Source organism: Rhodotorula toruloides (genome assembly GCF_000320785.1).
Source record: "Rhodotorula toruloides NP11 unplaced genomic scaffold Scaffold9, whole genome shotgun sequence".
Taxonomy (NCBI): domain Eukaryota; kingdom Fungi; phylum Basidiomycota; class Microbotryomycetes; order Sporidiobolales; family Sporidiobolaceae; genus Rhodotorula; species Rhodotorula toruloides.
This window is the reverse complement of record NW_015622969.1, coordinates 180,185-194,839: the sequence shown is the minus strand read 5'-3', so window position 1 is coordinate 194,839 and position 14,655 is coordinate 180,185. Positions and strand designations below refer to the sequence as shown.

Below are 14,655 nucleotides of genomic sequence, written 5' to 3'. Positions count from 1 at the left end.
TGGGATAGACAGAGGGAAACGATAAGGGAACTCAGGGAGAAGGGAGAACTGCCGGAGAGTTATGTGTCGCATGATCATCTTAATGAGCAGGTGCCGGTGCCGATTAGTGAGGAGGTGACGGAGAAGTGGAGGAGCAGGTTCGAGGAGTTGTTGCAGCACGACGAGGAGAAGCCGTGAGTCCTTGCGCTCTTCATTCGGCTCGGCGTCTTCAACTCTGATGCGCACCGATACTGATACGTGAAGGTCCCCTTTCCGCAGTACTATCGTCATCGCGGAAGGCTTCCTCATGCTCGTCGATCCCGAGAGTGTGCGGAACTTTGACCTCCGGTTCTTCATCCGAGAAGACTACGCGACGCTCAAGAAGCGAAGATACGAGCGGCATGGCTATGTGCGTCGGCTCAGTTCTTCGCACACTGAGCAAGACTGACGCGTCCTTATCCTGCAACAGCACACGGCGGGTACGACTCCCTTTCCTTGCCCTCTCTCGCTAGAGCGCGCGTTAATGCACGCATTGTGTGCTAATCAGTTCAATCGGATCCAGAGGGGTCGCTGTGGCGTGCGTCCTGCTTCCCTTCTTCTTCCAAAAGTTGCGCTGACCGTAGCTTTGCGGCTTCGTTCGCAGGGGATCCGCCTGATTACTGGGTCAGTCAGCTGCTTCCGCTCCCCATACGTTCGCCGGCCTCCCTCTGGGCGAAGCTCAGAGCTGTGTTCGGAGGAATTTGCGGCAAGACTGACACACATCCTCGCATCCCGCAGGACAAATGCGTCTGGCCAGCCTACCTCAAAGCGCACCGCCCTCTCTTTGTCAACGGCGACGTCGAGTCCGGCGCCATCGACTCCTCTGCAATCGAAGGCGTCGAGTTGTTCGAGGCGAAGGAGTTGTCGATGGACGAGATGGTTGACCGGGCGGCGGCAAGGATCTACGGGGCGGTCAAGAGCGGGCAGACGAAGGAGCGGTGGACAAAGCCGTAGACGCGGGTATATACTAGACGGTGCACTCCATACAGGCCGGTCCAAGCCACTTCGACGACTGTTGCGCTTCACAGTCGAGGAGGGGTCCCAACTTCGCTCTGTCTTGCCCGCTCGTTTCTCCTCCTTCTTTCGCTTCTCCGTCGTCGCTGTAGTCGCCAGCTCTGCCAGTCTTTGTGCTCGCCATCTTCCACCGCTGTGCACCGCCTTGGCCAAAGACGACGCGACTGCGGAAATCGGTTGATCCTCGACTCCTCTCTTCTCTCAGTCGCCTTTGCCGCCGAAGAACACGCGTACAGCTCAAACGGACCGCCTACGATGGCTCCAGCACCGCTGCTGCTCCTCACATCGCCGCTCGACCTCGCACCCACCGCTCCCGGCTCAACCGTCCTCGCAGCCGTCGCCGCCTCCTCAGCCGATCGTGAGGCTTTGGATGCACCGGGAAAGATGCAGCGTGTACGGCGACGCGAGAAACGCGCGTCGTTGCCGGTCGAAGCGTGGTCTGCGGCGGGAGAGGGGGTCTTGGCGATTCGAGGGTTGGAGACGGCGTCGAGCGGTCGACTGGTGAAGAGGGCGAGTCTGGCGCCGACGGACACGCAGAAGGTTACGCTGGGAGTCATTGCAGCAGTGAGTCCGGGCCGTAGTGCGGTTCTGACAGCAGACTGACTTCCTCCCGTCCGCAGTATGCTGTCGTTATCACTGTCCTGTGGAACCTGCCAGTCGTCCGCTGGGTCCTCTGGCCGTGGAAGGTGTGGCCTAACCTCCAGCATTACACGAAGTCGACTGACCCATCCCTGCGCAGATGCTCACAATCGCCTTTCACGAGTTCGGCCACGCCGCAACAGGCTGTTGCACCGGCGCTAAAGTCAAGTCGATCGAGCTTGACCCTCGCGAAGGCGGCGTGACGATGATGGCCGGCGGAGTTGGCTGGATCACCCTCCCGGCAGGCTACCTCGGGTCGAGCCTGATCGGCGCAGTTCTCATTTTCTGCGGATTCAACGTCGTTGCCTCCAAGATTGCGTCGCTCGTCGTCGGCGTATGCTTCTTGATCACGCTGTGGTGGTCGAGGCGAGATTGGTGTGTCCGGCCTTCTCGTCGCTCGACTCGACTGCCTCCTCCTCCTGCCCCTCCAAACGGTCCTCAACGTCCGTCGCTGACTCCCTAAACTCGCAGGCTCAGCATCCTCACCATCCTCGTCGCAACCGGCCTAATTGTCGCCTTCTGGTTCATCGCGCACGGCGAGGCCTTGCGGTACTACATGCTTTGGCTCGGAACGATGTCGGGCTTATACTCTATCTACGACATTTGTGACGACCTGATCTTCCGCAAGGTGAGTACTCGACTGCTCACTTGTACAAAACCGAAAGCTGACCTGCCCTTCCGCAGGTCAACGAGAGCGACGCCTCGGTCTTTGCGAGACGCTACGGCGGTTCCCCAGTTTGCTGGGGCGTCATCTGGGGCATCGTCTCGCTCCTCTTCATGGCGATCGGCATCATCGCCGGACTCGCAGCCTTCAAGAGCGCCGGAGACGGCACCAAGTTCCTCCCTACCCGTCTCTGAGGCGCTGGCTCGCCTCTTCTCCGTGCAATAGACACTCGACTTCGTTTTACAGCTGTTCTATACGCGTTGTAGCTTGCAATAAACCTGCACATGCTCTATCTACTCCCTCGGCCCGTCCTTTGCGATCGTCTCATGCTCCTCCGGCATCCGACTAACCGCCTCACCCTCCCCCTCCCTCTCGAGTGCCCACTTGACTCCCTCCCACACGTCCTCCGCCACTACCGTGGGCACATGTTCCGCGTCCTCCCGCTTCTCTCCTCTGAACACCCCAGTCTTCACCAAGATACTCTCCCACCCAAACGCGTTGGCGCCGGCAATGTCCGACGCGGGGTTGTCGCCTATCATGTAGACGCGACCGGGGAGAGAAGGCGCCGAGGAGGAGGTGGGGTGAAGGTTGATAGGCGTGCCGGAGGTTAGGTGGGCGATTTGGGAGGAGAGGAGGTGGGCAGCGTAGGTGTAGGTTGCGTTGGTGGGCTTGCCGCCCGTTGTTCTGCGAGGGAAGCGAAATAGCATCTCAGAATCAGGGCATGAACGCGAAGGAAGAGATGAGAGTCGAACGCACCGGTGCAACTCGTGCCCAGTCGTCAACTTGTACACCGCGGCCATACTCTCCTGCAAAGCCCCTTGCCCAAACCGCGGCTGGCTGAACTCGTTTCCCCACAACAGATCGGGATTCGAAAAGTGTACGGGAATTTGGCGCCCAGGCGTCCATTGAGAAGGGTCTTTCGGGTTCTTCGAAGTCCCGAAGACGCCGTCTTTCGCGCGGACGAGGTCGAGGACGAGTTGGACGTCGCGGCCCCAATCTCGAGAATCGTGGAAGACGAGAATGGCGGCGAAGGAGACGGAGGAGAAGTCGGCATGCTGAGTGAGGCAGCGACAGGCTCCGTCAGTTCAGCTTCATGGACGTCGGAAGCAGCGTTCGCACCTTGACGTAAGTCCATTCGTGCTCCGTTAACTTGTGGTAAGGCCAAACTGCCGGCTTCCACGCCAAGACGTCTGCTGGGATGTACGCATGCTTGAACCCGTACGCCTCCGCGACCCGTCGACACCGATCTTCGATTCCGCCGACGACAAGGACGGGCTTGTCGGCGTACTGCGGGACGAGAGAGCGGAAGACGGTGTGAGATTGGACGATTTGGTGTTCGCCAATCTGCAGACGAAAGCGGGTGAGCCGACGGGGTCGCTGGAAAGAGCGAAAGGAGCGCACCTCGACCTCTAGCTCCTTCGTGAGCTTCTTGCACCGTTCAGACTCGAGAGACCCGCCGCCGTTCGTGACACACAAGAAGGGGTATCTCCGCTTCAGCGGGTTGTTGCCGCTCAAGATCTGAAGGACGGCCTTGGCTTGCGGCAGGACGTGCGAGCCTTGCTTGAGGACGCCGTCGATGTCGAAGCAGAAGTAGGGTCCTTTGGGCGCGGCTGCAAGGGCGCAAAGCAGGATTAGCCTGAGGAGGAGATAGTAGGCGAAAGCGGCAGAACGCACTAGAAATAGATCGCCGCGCTGGAGATGCGGTCTGCGAGGCTGTCATGGCAAACAAATGGTCAGCTCGCCGCAGAAGGACGAGGGATACGGAGGCATACCCGTGAGGACTCGTCCGCCGCGAGAGGAAGCCGACGCGGCCGCCGACCGGGGTAGTGCGGAAGACACAGCTGTTCTGAGCATGCTGACAACGCACACAAGCCGTAAGAGCGCGAGTGAGCCAGACGAGTGAGCAGTCGAGGGCGAACCGAGGTCCGCGTTGCGGTCATCCAGCTTCCCTCGCTCCCACTCCGCTTGATTGGCTTGTTCGCGTCTGTTATCGCTCGAAGGAGTGCTATCGGAGGTACTCGAGGCGTGGCATGGCGTCCTACGCGACGAACGCCGACGGAGGCGCCTTCATCTCTGAACCAGGATCCCCTCACCGAACATCGACAACACAGCGACGAGCGAGCGCAGAGCGGCTCAGGGAGCTCGAGCGGAAGCGTAGCTCGAGCGTGACGGAAGGTCTGCAGCGATCTAACTCGCGGATCGCGCAAGGCATCGCGGCGTCTTTCGCTCCGACTCGTCGACGGTCGAGTGGGCTGGGAGAACAGGCTGGGAGTAGCACAGGCGTCGGTCGGCTGAGTTTGAGTGGACTTGGGAGGGCGGGAAGCATGCGGCCAGGCCAAAGAACGCCGACTTTGCCCTCGACAACATCTCCCGTCGTGCCCGTCTTCCGCACTCTCGAGTCGTACAGCGCCAAGAACGTTGCCGCCGCCTTCGAACCGGTCGTGGACACCCGACAGGTCGACGACGTATGGCAGCAGGTCTGCGTGCGGGTGTTGCCGCTCTTGTACGTCCGGCTTTCAGGTTGGCGGATTGAGAACGTCCCGCTCACAACGTCTCTGCACAGCAATGGTGAAGGCATGCGGGGCTACGTCGAGGAGTTGAACGAGCTTGTTCTGTGAGTGGAGTCGCAGACCGAGGAGAAAGCGCTCGCTGACATTCTGCTCTCGCAGAACTCACGTCCAGCGCACCTTCGCACGCTGCCAGACCTCACGCGTCCGACTACAGGGCCAACTCCCCTCTGTCAATCTCTCATCTCTCGTCACCGGCCTCCTTGTCGCCGACTTGACCGACCTGATTCGCACCGGACTCACAACCCTCGCCAACAAGCTCTCCCCTCTCGCACCCGCACCCCCTCTCAATGACGACCGGCTCCTCTCGCGCCTCAACGAGATTTGGCTCTTCTTCTTTACCGGCATCCTCCCGCATCTCGAAGCCGTCTTCTGGGTCCTCCGCTCCGACGACCGCCTTCGCGCAGCAGTCGGCGAGACCTGGGAGGAGCGCGAGCGGCAAGGACGAACGGGTCACGCAGAAGGTCGCATCGACGTTCGGCGAATCGCTCTCATCGAGTTTCGTGACCAGATCATCCATCCGGAAATCGGTCGCCTCTTGCATCTCTTCAAGAGTCTGTACCGCGTGCCGCCTGGCCATCCCGATGTCGAGCGGTCGCGACAGGGTAGCCAAGAACCGTCCGCGTCTCCTACACCTCCCGACATCCGCCGAACCCGCTCGCAACCTCCGCCTCAGAACGGCACCCAGTCTCCAGCCTTTGTCCCGCCACCGTCTCCACATCCTCAACGGCAGCATTCCTCCCCCTCCCGTCTCTCGCCCGACCCGAACTTTCTCTCCTCGTTCCCCTCGCCGTCAAATACGCTTCTTTCGCCCACGATGTCGCAATTCTCGCCCTCGACTTTCGCCTCTCCGCCCACCCCGTCCGATCCATTCAGTGGCTCCGCCTCAGCGCCCATCTCGTCCGAAATCGGTCCAGCAGCAGCTTCACAAGCTCTCGCTCGTCGTCGGCAGATGATCGCCGTCCTCTCGTCGCTCTTGACCGCCGACGACCGGCAGCAAGAGATGGACAGCCTGATGCGGGCTATCCGACCCGAGTTCAATTCGCGATACCGCAGGCGACGGAGCAGTTTCGACAGTGATGATGTGGCGCGAGCAGCAGGTCGCGTAGCCGGAGACAGTCGACGACCGAGGGCAGCGTCGGAAGGGTACGGAACGCCCGTCATCGTAGGTCCGATGGACGACGCGGGTCGCTCGGCGCTCGATTCGGGCGCAAATACCGGCATGACGGGATCACCACTCATGCTCACCGATGGGCCCTCGTCGTTGTCGGACGACACGCATCTCCTCCCACCGCCCGTTCCCGCCGCCGTTCCTCTCGCTCCTCTCGCCCCGACCGCCCCGTCAGCACACCACAATCTGCTGTCCACGACCGAGCGCAAGATCACCGCACGGCAGCGCAGCCGAACGATGGACTCGCTCGACGAGGAGCCGCCTCACATCGACCATTCGCAACACCCCATGCCCCACCCTCTTCCAGCAGCAGTCACTTCACGCGCCTCGCTCGACGTCGCACCGAGCGCCGAAGCGGAGAAGCAGCAAGTGAAGAAGCAGCGTAGGCGCAGTTTTCGACCTTGGCTCTCACGGAGCGACTCGGCGAACAGCTATGCCTCAGGTGCGAGCTCGAAGCTCGACGAGGACGCCGTGGCGGATGAGTCGTCGTCTTCGAGGCCTGGCAGCGGGCATGGGTCGGTCAGTCTGGGAGGAGACAAGTTGAGGAGGGGTTTGCTGAGGCGCAACTCGTCGAAGAAGGCGGTCGAACTGTCGGCGGTGCCGCAGCTAGGAGTCGCGAGCGGCTTCGCCGTCGAGGGGGACGTACTGGAGTGATGCTGTAGACCCGTGCTGTTCCGCTTGCTCTGTTGTTCCCACTGTTGCTCGCAATCTCATGTCCGCTTCGACACAACGCTTCAACGTGAATGTACTTTTCTTTGCAAGTATGCAAGGGTGAGAGAGGGAGACATGCGACGGAAAGATGGGGAGGTACTAATCAAGGCGAGCAAGCGGTACAGAAGCGAAGTGAGGGAAACAGACGAGTAAGGTGATGCACAGAGGATAGACAAGGGGGGATAGAGACAAGCGAGGGAACAACGGCGCGAAAGCATGCGTACGCGTGTAAGATGTGTAGGCGTCGGACGTCTTGATCTAGAGGAGGAGGTCATCAAAGCCGTCTCCACCGTACCCGCCAGGCGAAGCCATCAGCCCGCCTGGTGCAATGCGTCCGCCAGGAGCCGAGTGCGAGACCTTCATGGACGCTGAGAGAGCCATGCGCTCGTGCGCGAGACCGGGGACGAACGAGTGCGCGGTGGGAGGCGAGTGCGGCGGGAAGAATGGCCTGCCGAGACCGTCGCCGAACGAGGGCTGGCGGCGGTGCTGAGCATAGCCGTGTTGGAGTTGGCGGCGGGGGTTAAGCGGCGAGATGGGGCGGGTAGTAGGCGAGGAGAAGGGTGCAGCCGCCGGATCGTGAGCATAGTGCTGGTGATCTGCGGCGGGTCCGGCGCTGCCGAAGAGTCGCTGCGCAAAGGTGTGGTGTGCGGAGGGAGAGTGGTGGTCGCGGTCGAGCGCGGCGAGGAGGTCTTGCGAAGGCGTGCGGAAGTGGCCGGTCGAGGCGGATGGGTGGCCAAACGTCGCGCTCGATCGCCGGCTCTGCGACGACGGATGGGCGGACGAGTGGGCGAAGGGCGTGTCCCATGCCGACGAGGAAGTCGAGGTGGCGGGAGTCGAGTTGGTGAGGGCGCGCGAAGGCGTCATCGTCACGTCGCTCCAAACTGGCAACGGCCAGTCCTCCTCGACGAATCCGTTCAGAGCGTTCGGCGGAGCAGGCGCCGGGTGTGCGCCCTGCTCGTACGCATGACCGTCCCAGCCATGCAGCCACTCGCTACCGAGGAAGCCACCCGCGCCGTTGCTGATCATCCTCGTGCGGTTTGCACGGACGCGCGAGTTCTGCGGCGAAGTAGGCGAGTAGTCGCCTGGCGCGCGGATGGTCGCGTCGCCGAACTGAGGCGTGACGGGAATGACGAGGTGCTTGTTCGGCGGCGGACTTGTCGGCGCAGCAGCGGAGGTGAAGCGGCGGACGGGCGAGGCGGTCGGGGAGGGAGCGAGTGCGATGTCCATCGCGAAGGAGAAGTTGTTGCTGCGAGGGGCCGAGACGGGCGTCGAGGCGACGAAGGTCGGCTCGGACAAAATGTGCGGCGTCGAGTTGGTGCCGATGCGGACTCGCTTCGTGGTCATGCGAGGCGTCGTCTGCACGTTCTCCGCTGCGGACTGTCCCGCGATCGCGCAGCGGTTGCAGACCCAGGGCGAGGCGAGCTGGCGAGCCGAAGCGACGTTGAGGCAGGAAAGGTGGAATGCGACGTCGCATTCGGCGCACTGCACCGCGTTCGGGTTGCCCTCGGCTTGCTTGCCGCAGACGCACTCGGCAACAGCCCTGCCCTTGCCCTTGACAGCCGAGCGAGTCGACATCCTGGTCGACATGCTCGAGGCGTCGACGTGGTCGTCGAGCTGGCGCTTGTGCGACTGGCGGAGGACTTGGACGCTCTTGCCTCCGACACGCATGCGAGGACCGCCTTCCTCGTCGTCGCTCGCCGGGACATCCACCATCTTCATCCCCTTCGGAGGCGGGACCGACGCAATGGCCGACTTGGCAGCGACAGCTTTGAACGTCGCTTCAGCCGCCACAGCCGCTCCAGACCGCTTCTCGTCCTCGTCTTCGGTCGTCTCGCCATCATCGTCGAGCCACGACTGGAGCTTCAAGAGCCTCGAAGCGTCCGAGTGGACTTTCGCAGCCGTACTCGAGGGCTTGATCGGACTCGAGCGGGACTGGCGGAGCGCGGAGGACGATGTGTTGCTGAAGGCGGGGAGGAGACCTTGCGGCGGAACGGCTTCGACAGGCGACGAGAGCGACTGCTGCATCGCGTCGGAGCCAATCGAGCCAAACATGCTGCGGCGCGAAAGGGCGACTCGGCCCATTCCTGCGACGGAGGTGGCGACGAGGCCGGATGCGGCGCTCGGCGAGGGAAGCGGAGGAGGGATGGACAAGCCGCTTGGAACCGCCGTCTGCAGCGTGTTGAGCGTGGGGATATCTGGCGCGGAGAAGGAACGGCTGGCGAAGGCTGAGAGGCGGGCTGCACGAGCGGCGCCGGGGTGCGTGGGCTTGGTTTGCGGGTCGCCGAACGCTGGCGCAGGCGGGAGGAGCGAGCCGGGCTGAGTCGGAGGCAAAAGCGTCGCGGACGCCTGCTGAGACGGGCTCGGGAAGAGAAACGCCGTACGTTCGGCAGACGAAGGGGTCGAAGGCGATGCGAGCGTGTTGAACGAGACCTTCTTGCCGTTCGCAGCCGAGTTGGCCGCTTGGACACTCACCGTGAGTGCGGGTGGCTGAGTCGGGCGCTGTTGGGCGGCGATAGGCGAAACGTTGGCGTCGAGCGAGGAGAGCGAGCGGAGGAAGCCGTCGACCGTGAGCTTTTCGTTTGAGCTCGACATGCTGCGGAGGGCGCGATCGAGGACGTCTGCCTGCGGGACGATGCTGCGGGCGCGATACCAGCGTCAGCAACGCTTCTGAAAAAGGGCTAGTCTTCAGCGAGACGCACCCATGCTGCGAAAGCCGAGCCATCAACTCGCTCTTCTCCTTTTCCAGCCTGCGCTTGACCTCCGCCGCATCCATCTCCTCGACATTCCGCAGGTCGAGGTTGCTCGGCTCACGCCTGCGTTTGCTCGCCGGCGCAGAGGAGGGCGGAGGCTGCTTCGAGGGCGACTTGCGGGCGGAGGTAGAAGGGCGGGCGGGAGTCGACACCGAGGTCTTGATAGCGGGAGCAAGCTCGTCGTCGCTCTCCTGCTGCGGCGAGGGTCGCTTCTTCGTCCGTCTTGACGCCCCACGGCGGGGTTTCTTCTCCTCCTCTTCAACCTCTTCCTCTTCCTCCTCCTGCTCGGTGCCCGCGTCATCCTGCTCCGACTCGCTACTCGACTCGACCTCCTTCATCACGACCCTCTGCGCAGCCCTCCTCCTCGGCCTCCCCGCCTTATTCGCCTCCCCAGCCTCCTCCTGTGCCTCCTGCTCCTCCACGTCCTTCGCACCCGCCCCCCGTCCCCTCTGCGCACCCTTCGGCGCCGAAGCAGAAGCAGGACTCGCGCTCCTCCCGCCTCCCGGACCTTTCACAGTCCTCAGGTGCTCTTGTAGCCGCGTTTGACGCTCTTTGCGCTGCGGGCGGGAGGTGGAGCGGGTGGAGGGGGAGGACATGGTGTGCGGCTAAGGGAGTAAGGAAGGCGGATAGGGAGAAGGTAGAGGATGGGGTGTGATGAAGAGGGAGGAAGGGGTCCGACGGCGGAATTTTTGGCGAGAAGCGGAGAGAGGTCAGGCGGGACGAGCGAGGGGTGTTGGAAGGCTATCGAGGCGGATCCGCTCGAAGCGAGAACCGAAAGGCGCAAGTCGAGAGAAGCGAGAGAAGGGTGGGTCGCCGTCGTCCGGTCGTCCAGGTCTTACACACCACCTAGTCGGGTCGTTCCGCTCTGCAAGCGGTTTTGGTCGTACTGCGAGTCCAGAACCCACGAACGCGAGTCAGTCAAGCTGGTGTGAGGACGGGATCGAGAGGTGGGGATTTGATGAGGAGGAGGGGGGAGTGGGTGATGGAGCTCGCAACGGCTTGAACGGGTTCGCTCGAAGGCTGCAAGGCCTGCTAGGAGCTCCACAGCCCTTGCCTGACAAGCCCAACCCCGCCCGTGCGCTGCGAGACCCGTTCGACCCACCCCCTCTCACCTCCCTCGTGGGTTGGCACTCCGCCTTCAACGGACCAGGACTCACAGGAAGGAAAGAGCACGGCTCAGGCGTAAGCTCGTCAAGTCGCTCGCTAAGAACCTGCCTGCGAGTCGGTGTCGAGCTTGGGTCCGTCGAGAGCGAGCGAGAGGAGGTGCAGCGGGAGGAGGTCGAGGTATGACAAGCGGGCGACGAGGCGAGATGGCGACTAATAGCTCTCGCGAATACAGTCAGGAGTAATCGAGCCTACCGAGTATGGATTCCAGACCCGCTCAAACTCTTTTTCCCCTGAGCAGGCCTCGCGGACGTGAAACCCTTTGTCCCGGGCATCCCCTCTCTCCGCTCCCTATTACTCGGCAGGATAGCAGTGTGAGCGAGAGTTCTGTCTGTTCGGCGGCGGACTGTGGGCTTCTAGAAGAGAAGAGGTCCGTCAATTAACGATCACACCCAAATGGCGTCGCGCGACTGAACGCGTTGTTGGGCTCGAACGACATGCGCAACGGCGTGTGGCCTTGGTAGTGGCAAGTGGGAGCTGGTAGAGCACGGCGGGAAGGGCGCGTGAGGCATGGGAGGCGGATTGAGCCGAAAGTGCGAGAGACGAACGTGTGGCTCGTCCAGGGACAGTGGCGGTGGGAGGTCAGGCAAGCTGGAGGAGCATTACTGAGCTGAGGCAGCGACAATGTAGCTGAGACTGCAGTCTCCACCTTGTGAGGCGACGGTGCAAGGCCAAGCCAGCGAGGTGCCGGTTGTGAGCCGTGTGATGGGCGGGTTGCGAGCGCGTCGGCGGATCTGTAGCTGGTGCAGTCGATGCTAGAGCATGTCGAGACTCCGTAGGAAGGGCACCGGCTGAGTCGCAAGGCGCGAGGCGGAAGAACGAGCCGTTGGGGAGGCAAAGGGGAGGGCTGAGGAGGAAAGTTAGCGATTCCAGCGATGGTGCATCGTCTGACCGTCAAAGCCAGCCCGTGTCCTCCTCCCGTACACCAATCTCGACACTCTGAACGGAGCACAAAGTCCCCACCGCCCGCTGCCAGCCTACCACGCCCTCATCAGCTTTGAGGAGAAGGGAGAACACCACCCACGATGCGGCCTCGACGAGTGAGTGCGCCCATCTTAGCAGGATCACCTTGTGCCTCTGCTTCGACTGCGCGTGCACGATAGCATCCACAAGCGGGAGAGTGGACGTTGAGTGGTGATGAACTCGAGTGAGCCTGGAACGAGCGATCGCCTTCCCCTCGTCGTTCCTTCACTCCGCTCTCACGCTCTCGCAAGACTCTGGCAAGACTCGAGCATGCCACAACCGCAACGAGCACCCGCAGAAACCCCGCCCTTGTCCTTCCTCGTCCCCCTCCTCCCCCTCATCCTCAGCGCAGACCCGATCAACCTCCCGCGCACTCTGCTCGCTCAGTCGGCGCAACAGGCCGCGCATTACCTTGGATTGACGGCGGAGGACGACGAGTATTGGACGCTCGGAAGGAAGGACGAGGAGGTGAGCCGGTTGAGGAGGGAAGTTGTCGAAGGTGCGTTTCGGGGACTGTCTTCAGGCGTTGTTGTCCGCTCTTTTCGTTCCAGACGACGCTGATGTAATCACCCTGCGTGCGCACAGCCGGTTCGCTCGACGACCTCACCCCCTCCGCCCCGCTCTTCTCCCATGACCTCGAAGAACTGCGCTGCCTCATCCCTCTCTCGCTCCCACACTCTCCCTCCTCCTCTTCTTCCGCCGCGCTAGGCGTCGTACTGGTCTGGGAAGGCGCTGTCTCCCCTCTCTCCGCCGCTCAGGGTGGCGCACCACAGCCAGCGGACGAGGAAGAAGAAGACGACGTCCGACCAGGATGGACCTTCCTCGAACTCCAAGCTCTTCCCTCACCCTTTACCCACTCCGCCAGACAATCGTGGTACCCCTCGCTGGATGAAGCACTTGCCGCCTCTACCGCAGGACTCGTACAAGCGCTGGGTATTGCAAGTAGTGGAGGAGGTGTAGATGTAAAGGGTGGGAAGCAGAGTGCGAGGGGAGAGGAGAAGGAGAAGTTGATGGCTTCTATGGCGGGGTACGAATCTAACGCGGCGAGTTTGCGAAGAGCCGCGGCTGAGGAGGAGGACGAGGAGGAGGGAGAAGAGCGGAATGGAGGAGCGATTGCGAGCGCGGAGCACTTTTGGGCTGGGTGGGACGAGGAGGAGGGAGAAGAGCAAGACGGAGCGAAGACGCCTAATGGACGGGAAGCGGAAGGAGAGACGGAGGAAGACGAGGAGAAGGGGTACTGGGATTCGTACAGCGGGGTTGGGAGCCAAGTCGGCGAGGAAGACAACGACCCCCGGCTCGAGCGATTAGGAGAGGACGACTCGACGCCACCTACACCTCTCGCTCCTCACAACCCGCAACCCTCATTCCACTTCACCCGCGACTCGGCCTCTTCCCTCCCCTCCTCCTCCTCCTCCACCTCTGACCCCGCTGCGGACGCACGACCACTCTACTTCTCCACCACCCTCCCCCCTCTCCCAGACTCACATTTCGGGATCTCCCCTACCCAACCCAACCCGGAAATCTCGCGGTTCTCGGCGACCGATACGGCTGCTTCTGTGCGGAGCGGAGGGTCGCATTACGATTTCCTTATTGAGCTCAGTGAGGACGGCGAGGAGGAGGAGGAGTTTACGCCGAGGAGATTGGACGTCGGACCCGCTCGATCTGCCTCACTCGCTCAAGTCGTCCTTCCTCCCCTCTCAACCGCCCAGTCGCAAAGCCAGTCTCGTCCCTCCCCAACACGCTCACGCCCCAAGGTCCACGCCCGCACTCCCTCAGATATCCTCAAAGCCCTCCCCTCAGTCCCCGCTTTCCCAGTCGTCTCACGCCCACGACCCGCTTCGAATGCGATTGCGAACGGGATCGGGGTGGCCACGACGCAGGTGCTGGAGGGGTCGGTGTATGTGAACGCCCCCGGAGGAGGAGGGGGAGGGGGCACGAGTCCGCCGAGGGGGACTTTCCCGGTGCAGACGGCGCAGAGGAGTCCGACGTCGCCTGCGCGAACGCCTACGAGTGCTTCGTATCCTTCGACCTCAGCATCGAGTCCGACTTCGGCGCCGAGAAGTCCGGCAAAAGCACTCCCACCAGCTCCTGCACCTCGGACTCCAACACGCACCGTCTCACACTCTCACTCTTTCGCCTCGCCCTCGTCCTCGCTGAGTAAGAGACCGCACACTCAGCGCTCGCAAAGTAGCTCGGGCGTGCCGAGGACGCCGAAGGCTGTATCGAATGGCGCTGCAGGAGGAGCTGGAGAGGGGCTGAGATCTCCCGTGAGGAACGGGGGGTTCTGGGCTCCTCCAGCCGCTTCGAATTCTTCAGCCTCCTCAAGCCCAAGCTCATCAGGCTCGTCGGCAAACACAATTGCCATCGCCCCTCCTCCTCCCCAGACCCTTTCATCTGCGCCCGTCCAGCGACAAGGCTCGCAAACTACCCCTCTCCCCTCGCTCGCTGTCTTTCCCTCCAGCTCTATCGCGCCTTCGTTTGCCCTCCCCTCTCCGCCGGAAAGGCATAGGAGGAGTGTGGATAGTACGGCGACGGGGTTGACGGGGATGCTGGAGGAGCTTGTGAGGGGGACGATGGGGGATCCTCAGGGCGTGTTGGAGGAGAGGGAGGAGGGAGAGTGGGGAGAGAAGGAGGTTGAGCGGGAGGAGGAAAGAGTGGGCGAGGAGGAGGAGGAGGAGGAGGCGTTGAAGGCGGCGCTGAGCGGGTTGTGGAGGATGTACTCGCGGGCGGGGCAGCGGCGAGACGTGGCAGGGCTCGACAAGCGACGGATACGGTTCGAGACGGTCGTCAGGGAGGTAATTGGCGAGTGAGGACGGAGGGACTTTCGAGTTGCCTTGCGTGCGATTGCGACGCCGTCTCTCGTTCGTTCCGGTTCGTACTTGGAGAGGGTCATCAGCTTGTCGTTCTCAAGAGGTAGCGCATACTCGCCAGCCGCTGCATCGATGTCGCTCTGTCGCGAATCGTCTCCGGTGTCGGCGCGCGTCGAGTCCCCGG

General features: G+C 62.5%; 6 protein-coding genes across 6 annotated transcripts in view; 4 read left to right on the top strand and 2 right to left on the bottom strand.

Moving 5' to 3' along the window:
* Nucleotides 1–972, top strand: part of RHTO_08012 (nicotinamide riboside kinase) — a gene marked incomplete at both ends in the record, with an annotated part of 1,678 nt that extends 706 nt beyond the window's left edge. The window contains 6 exons of the mRNA XM_016421666.1: nt 1–173; nt 259–388; nt 449–458; nt 527–556; nt 623–642; nt 757–972. Coding sequence (XP_016273778.1) covers nt 1–173; nt 259–388; nt 449–458; nt 527–556; nt 623–642; nt 757–972 — 579 coding nt within the window. The remainder of the gene's footprint in view (nt 174–258; nt 389–448; nt 459–526; nt 557–622; nt 643–756) is intronic.
* A 315-nt stretch (nt 973–1,287) lies between these two features.
* Nucleotides 1,288–2,529, top strand: RHTO_08011 (uncharacterized protein; the record flags this gene model as incomplete). Its single annotated transcript, XM_016421665.1, has 5 exons — nt 1,288–1,596; nt 1,653–1,718; nt 1,772–2,046; nt 2,143–2,299; nt 2,356–2,529. 5 exons carry the CDS (start codon nt 1,288–1,290, stop codon nt 2,527–2,529), a joined length of 981 nt encoding a protein of 326 aa, XP_016273777.1.
* A 99-nt stretch (nt 2,530–2,628) lies between these two features.
* Nucleotides 2,629–4,189, bottom strand: RHTO_08010 (cardiolipin synthase; the record flags this gene model as incomplete). Its single annotated transcript, XM_016421664.1, has 6 exons — nt 2,629–3,019; nt 3,092–3,390; nt 3,455–3,679; nt 3,737–3,945; nt 4,010–4,048; nt 4,108–4,189. 6 exons carry the CDS (start codon nt 4,187–4,189, stop codon nt 2,629–2,631), a joined length of 1,245 nt encoding a protein of 414 aa, XP_016273776.1.
* Nucleotides 4,190–4,659: 470 nt separating this feature from the next.
* On the top strand, nt 4,660–6,727 carry RHTO_08009 (HbrB-like family protein; the record flags this gene model as incomplete). Its single annotated transcript, XM_016421663.1, has 3 exons — nt 4,660–4,838; nt 4,899–4,949; nt 5,005–6,727. The coding sequence occupies 3 exons, from the start codon at nt 4,660–4,662 to the stop codon at nt 6,725–6,727; spliced, it is 1,953 nt and encodes a 650-aa protein (XP_016273775.1).
* A 315-nt stretch (nt 6,728–7,042) lies between these two features.
* On the bottom strand, nt 7,043–10,130 carry RHTO_08008 (zinc finger, PHD-type domain containing protein; the record flags this gene model as incomplete). The annotated part of the gene is made up of 2 exons (XM_016421662.1): nt 7,043–9,419; nt 9,484–10,130. The coding sequence occupies 2 exons, from the start codon at nt 10,128–10,130 to the stop codon at nt 7,043–7,045; spliced, it is 3,024 nt and encodes a 1,007-aa protein (XP_016273774.1).
* A 1,801-nt stretch (nt 10,131–11,931) lies between these two features.
* On the top strand, nt 11,932–14,471 carry RHTO_08007 (uncharacterized protein; the record flags this gene model as incomplete). The annotated part of the gene is made up of 2 exons (XM_016421661.1): nt 11,932–12,160; nt 12,247–14,471. The coding sequence occupies 2 exons, from the start codon at nt 11,932–11,934 to the stop codon at nt 14,469–14,471; spliced, it is 2,454 nt and encodes an 817-aa protein (XP_016273773.1).
* Between the last annotated feature and the right edge of the window lie 184 nt (nt 14,472–14,655).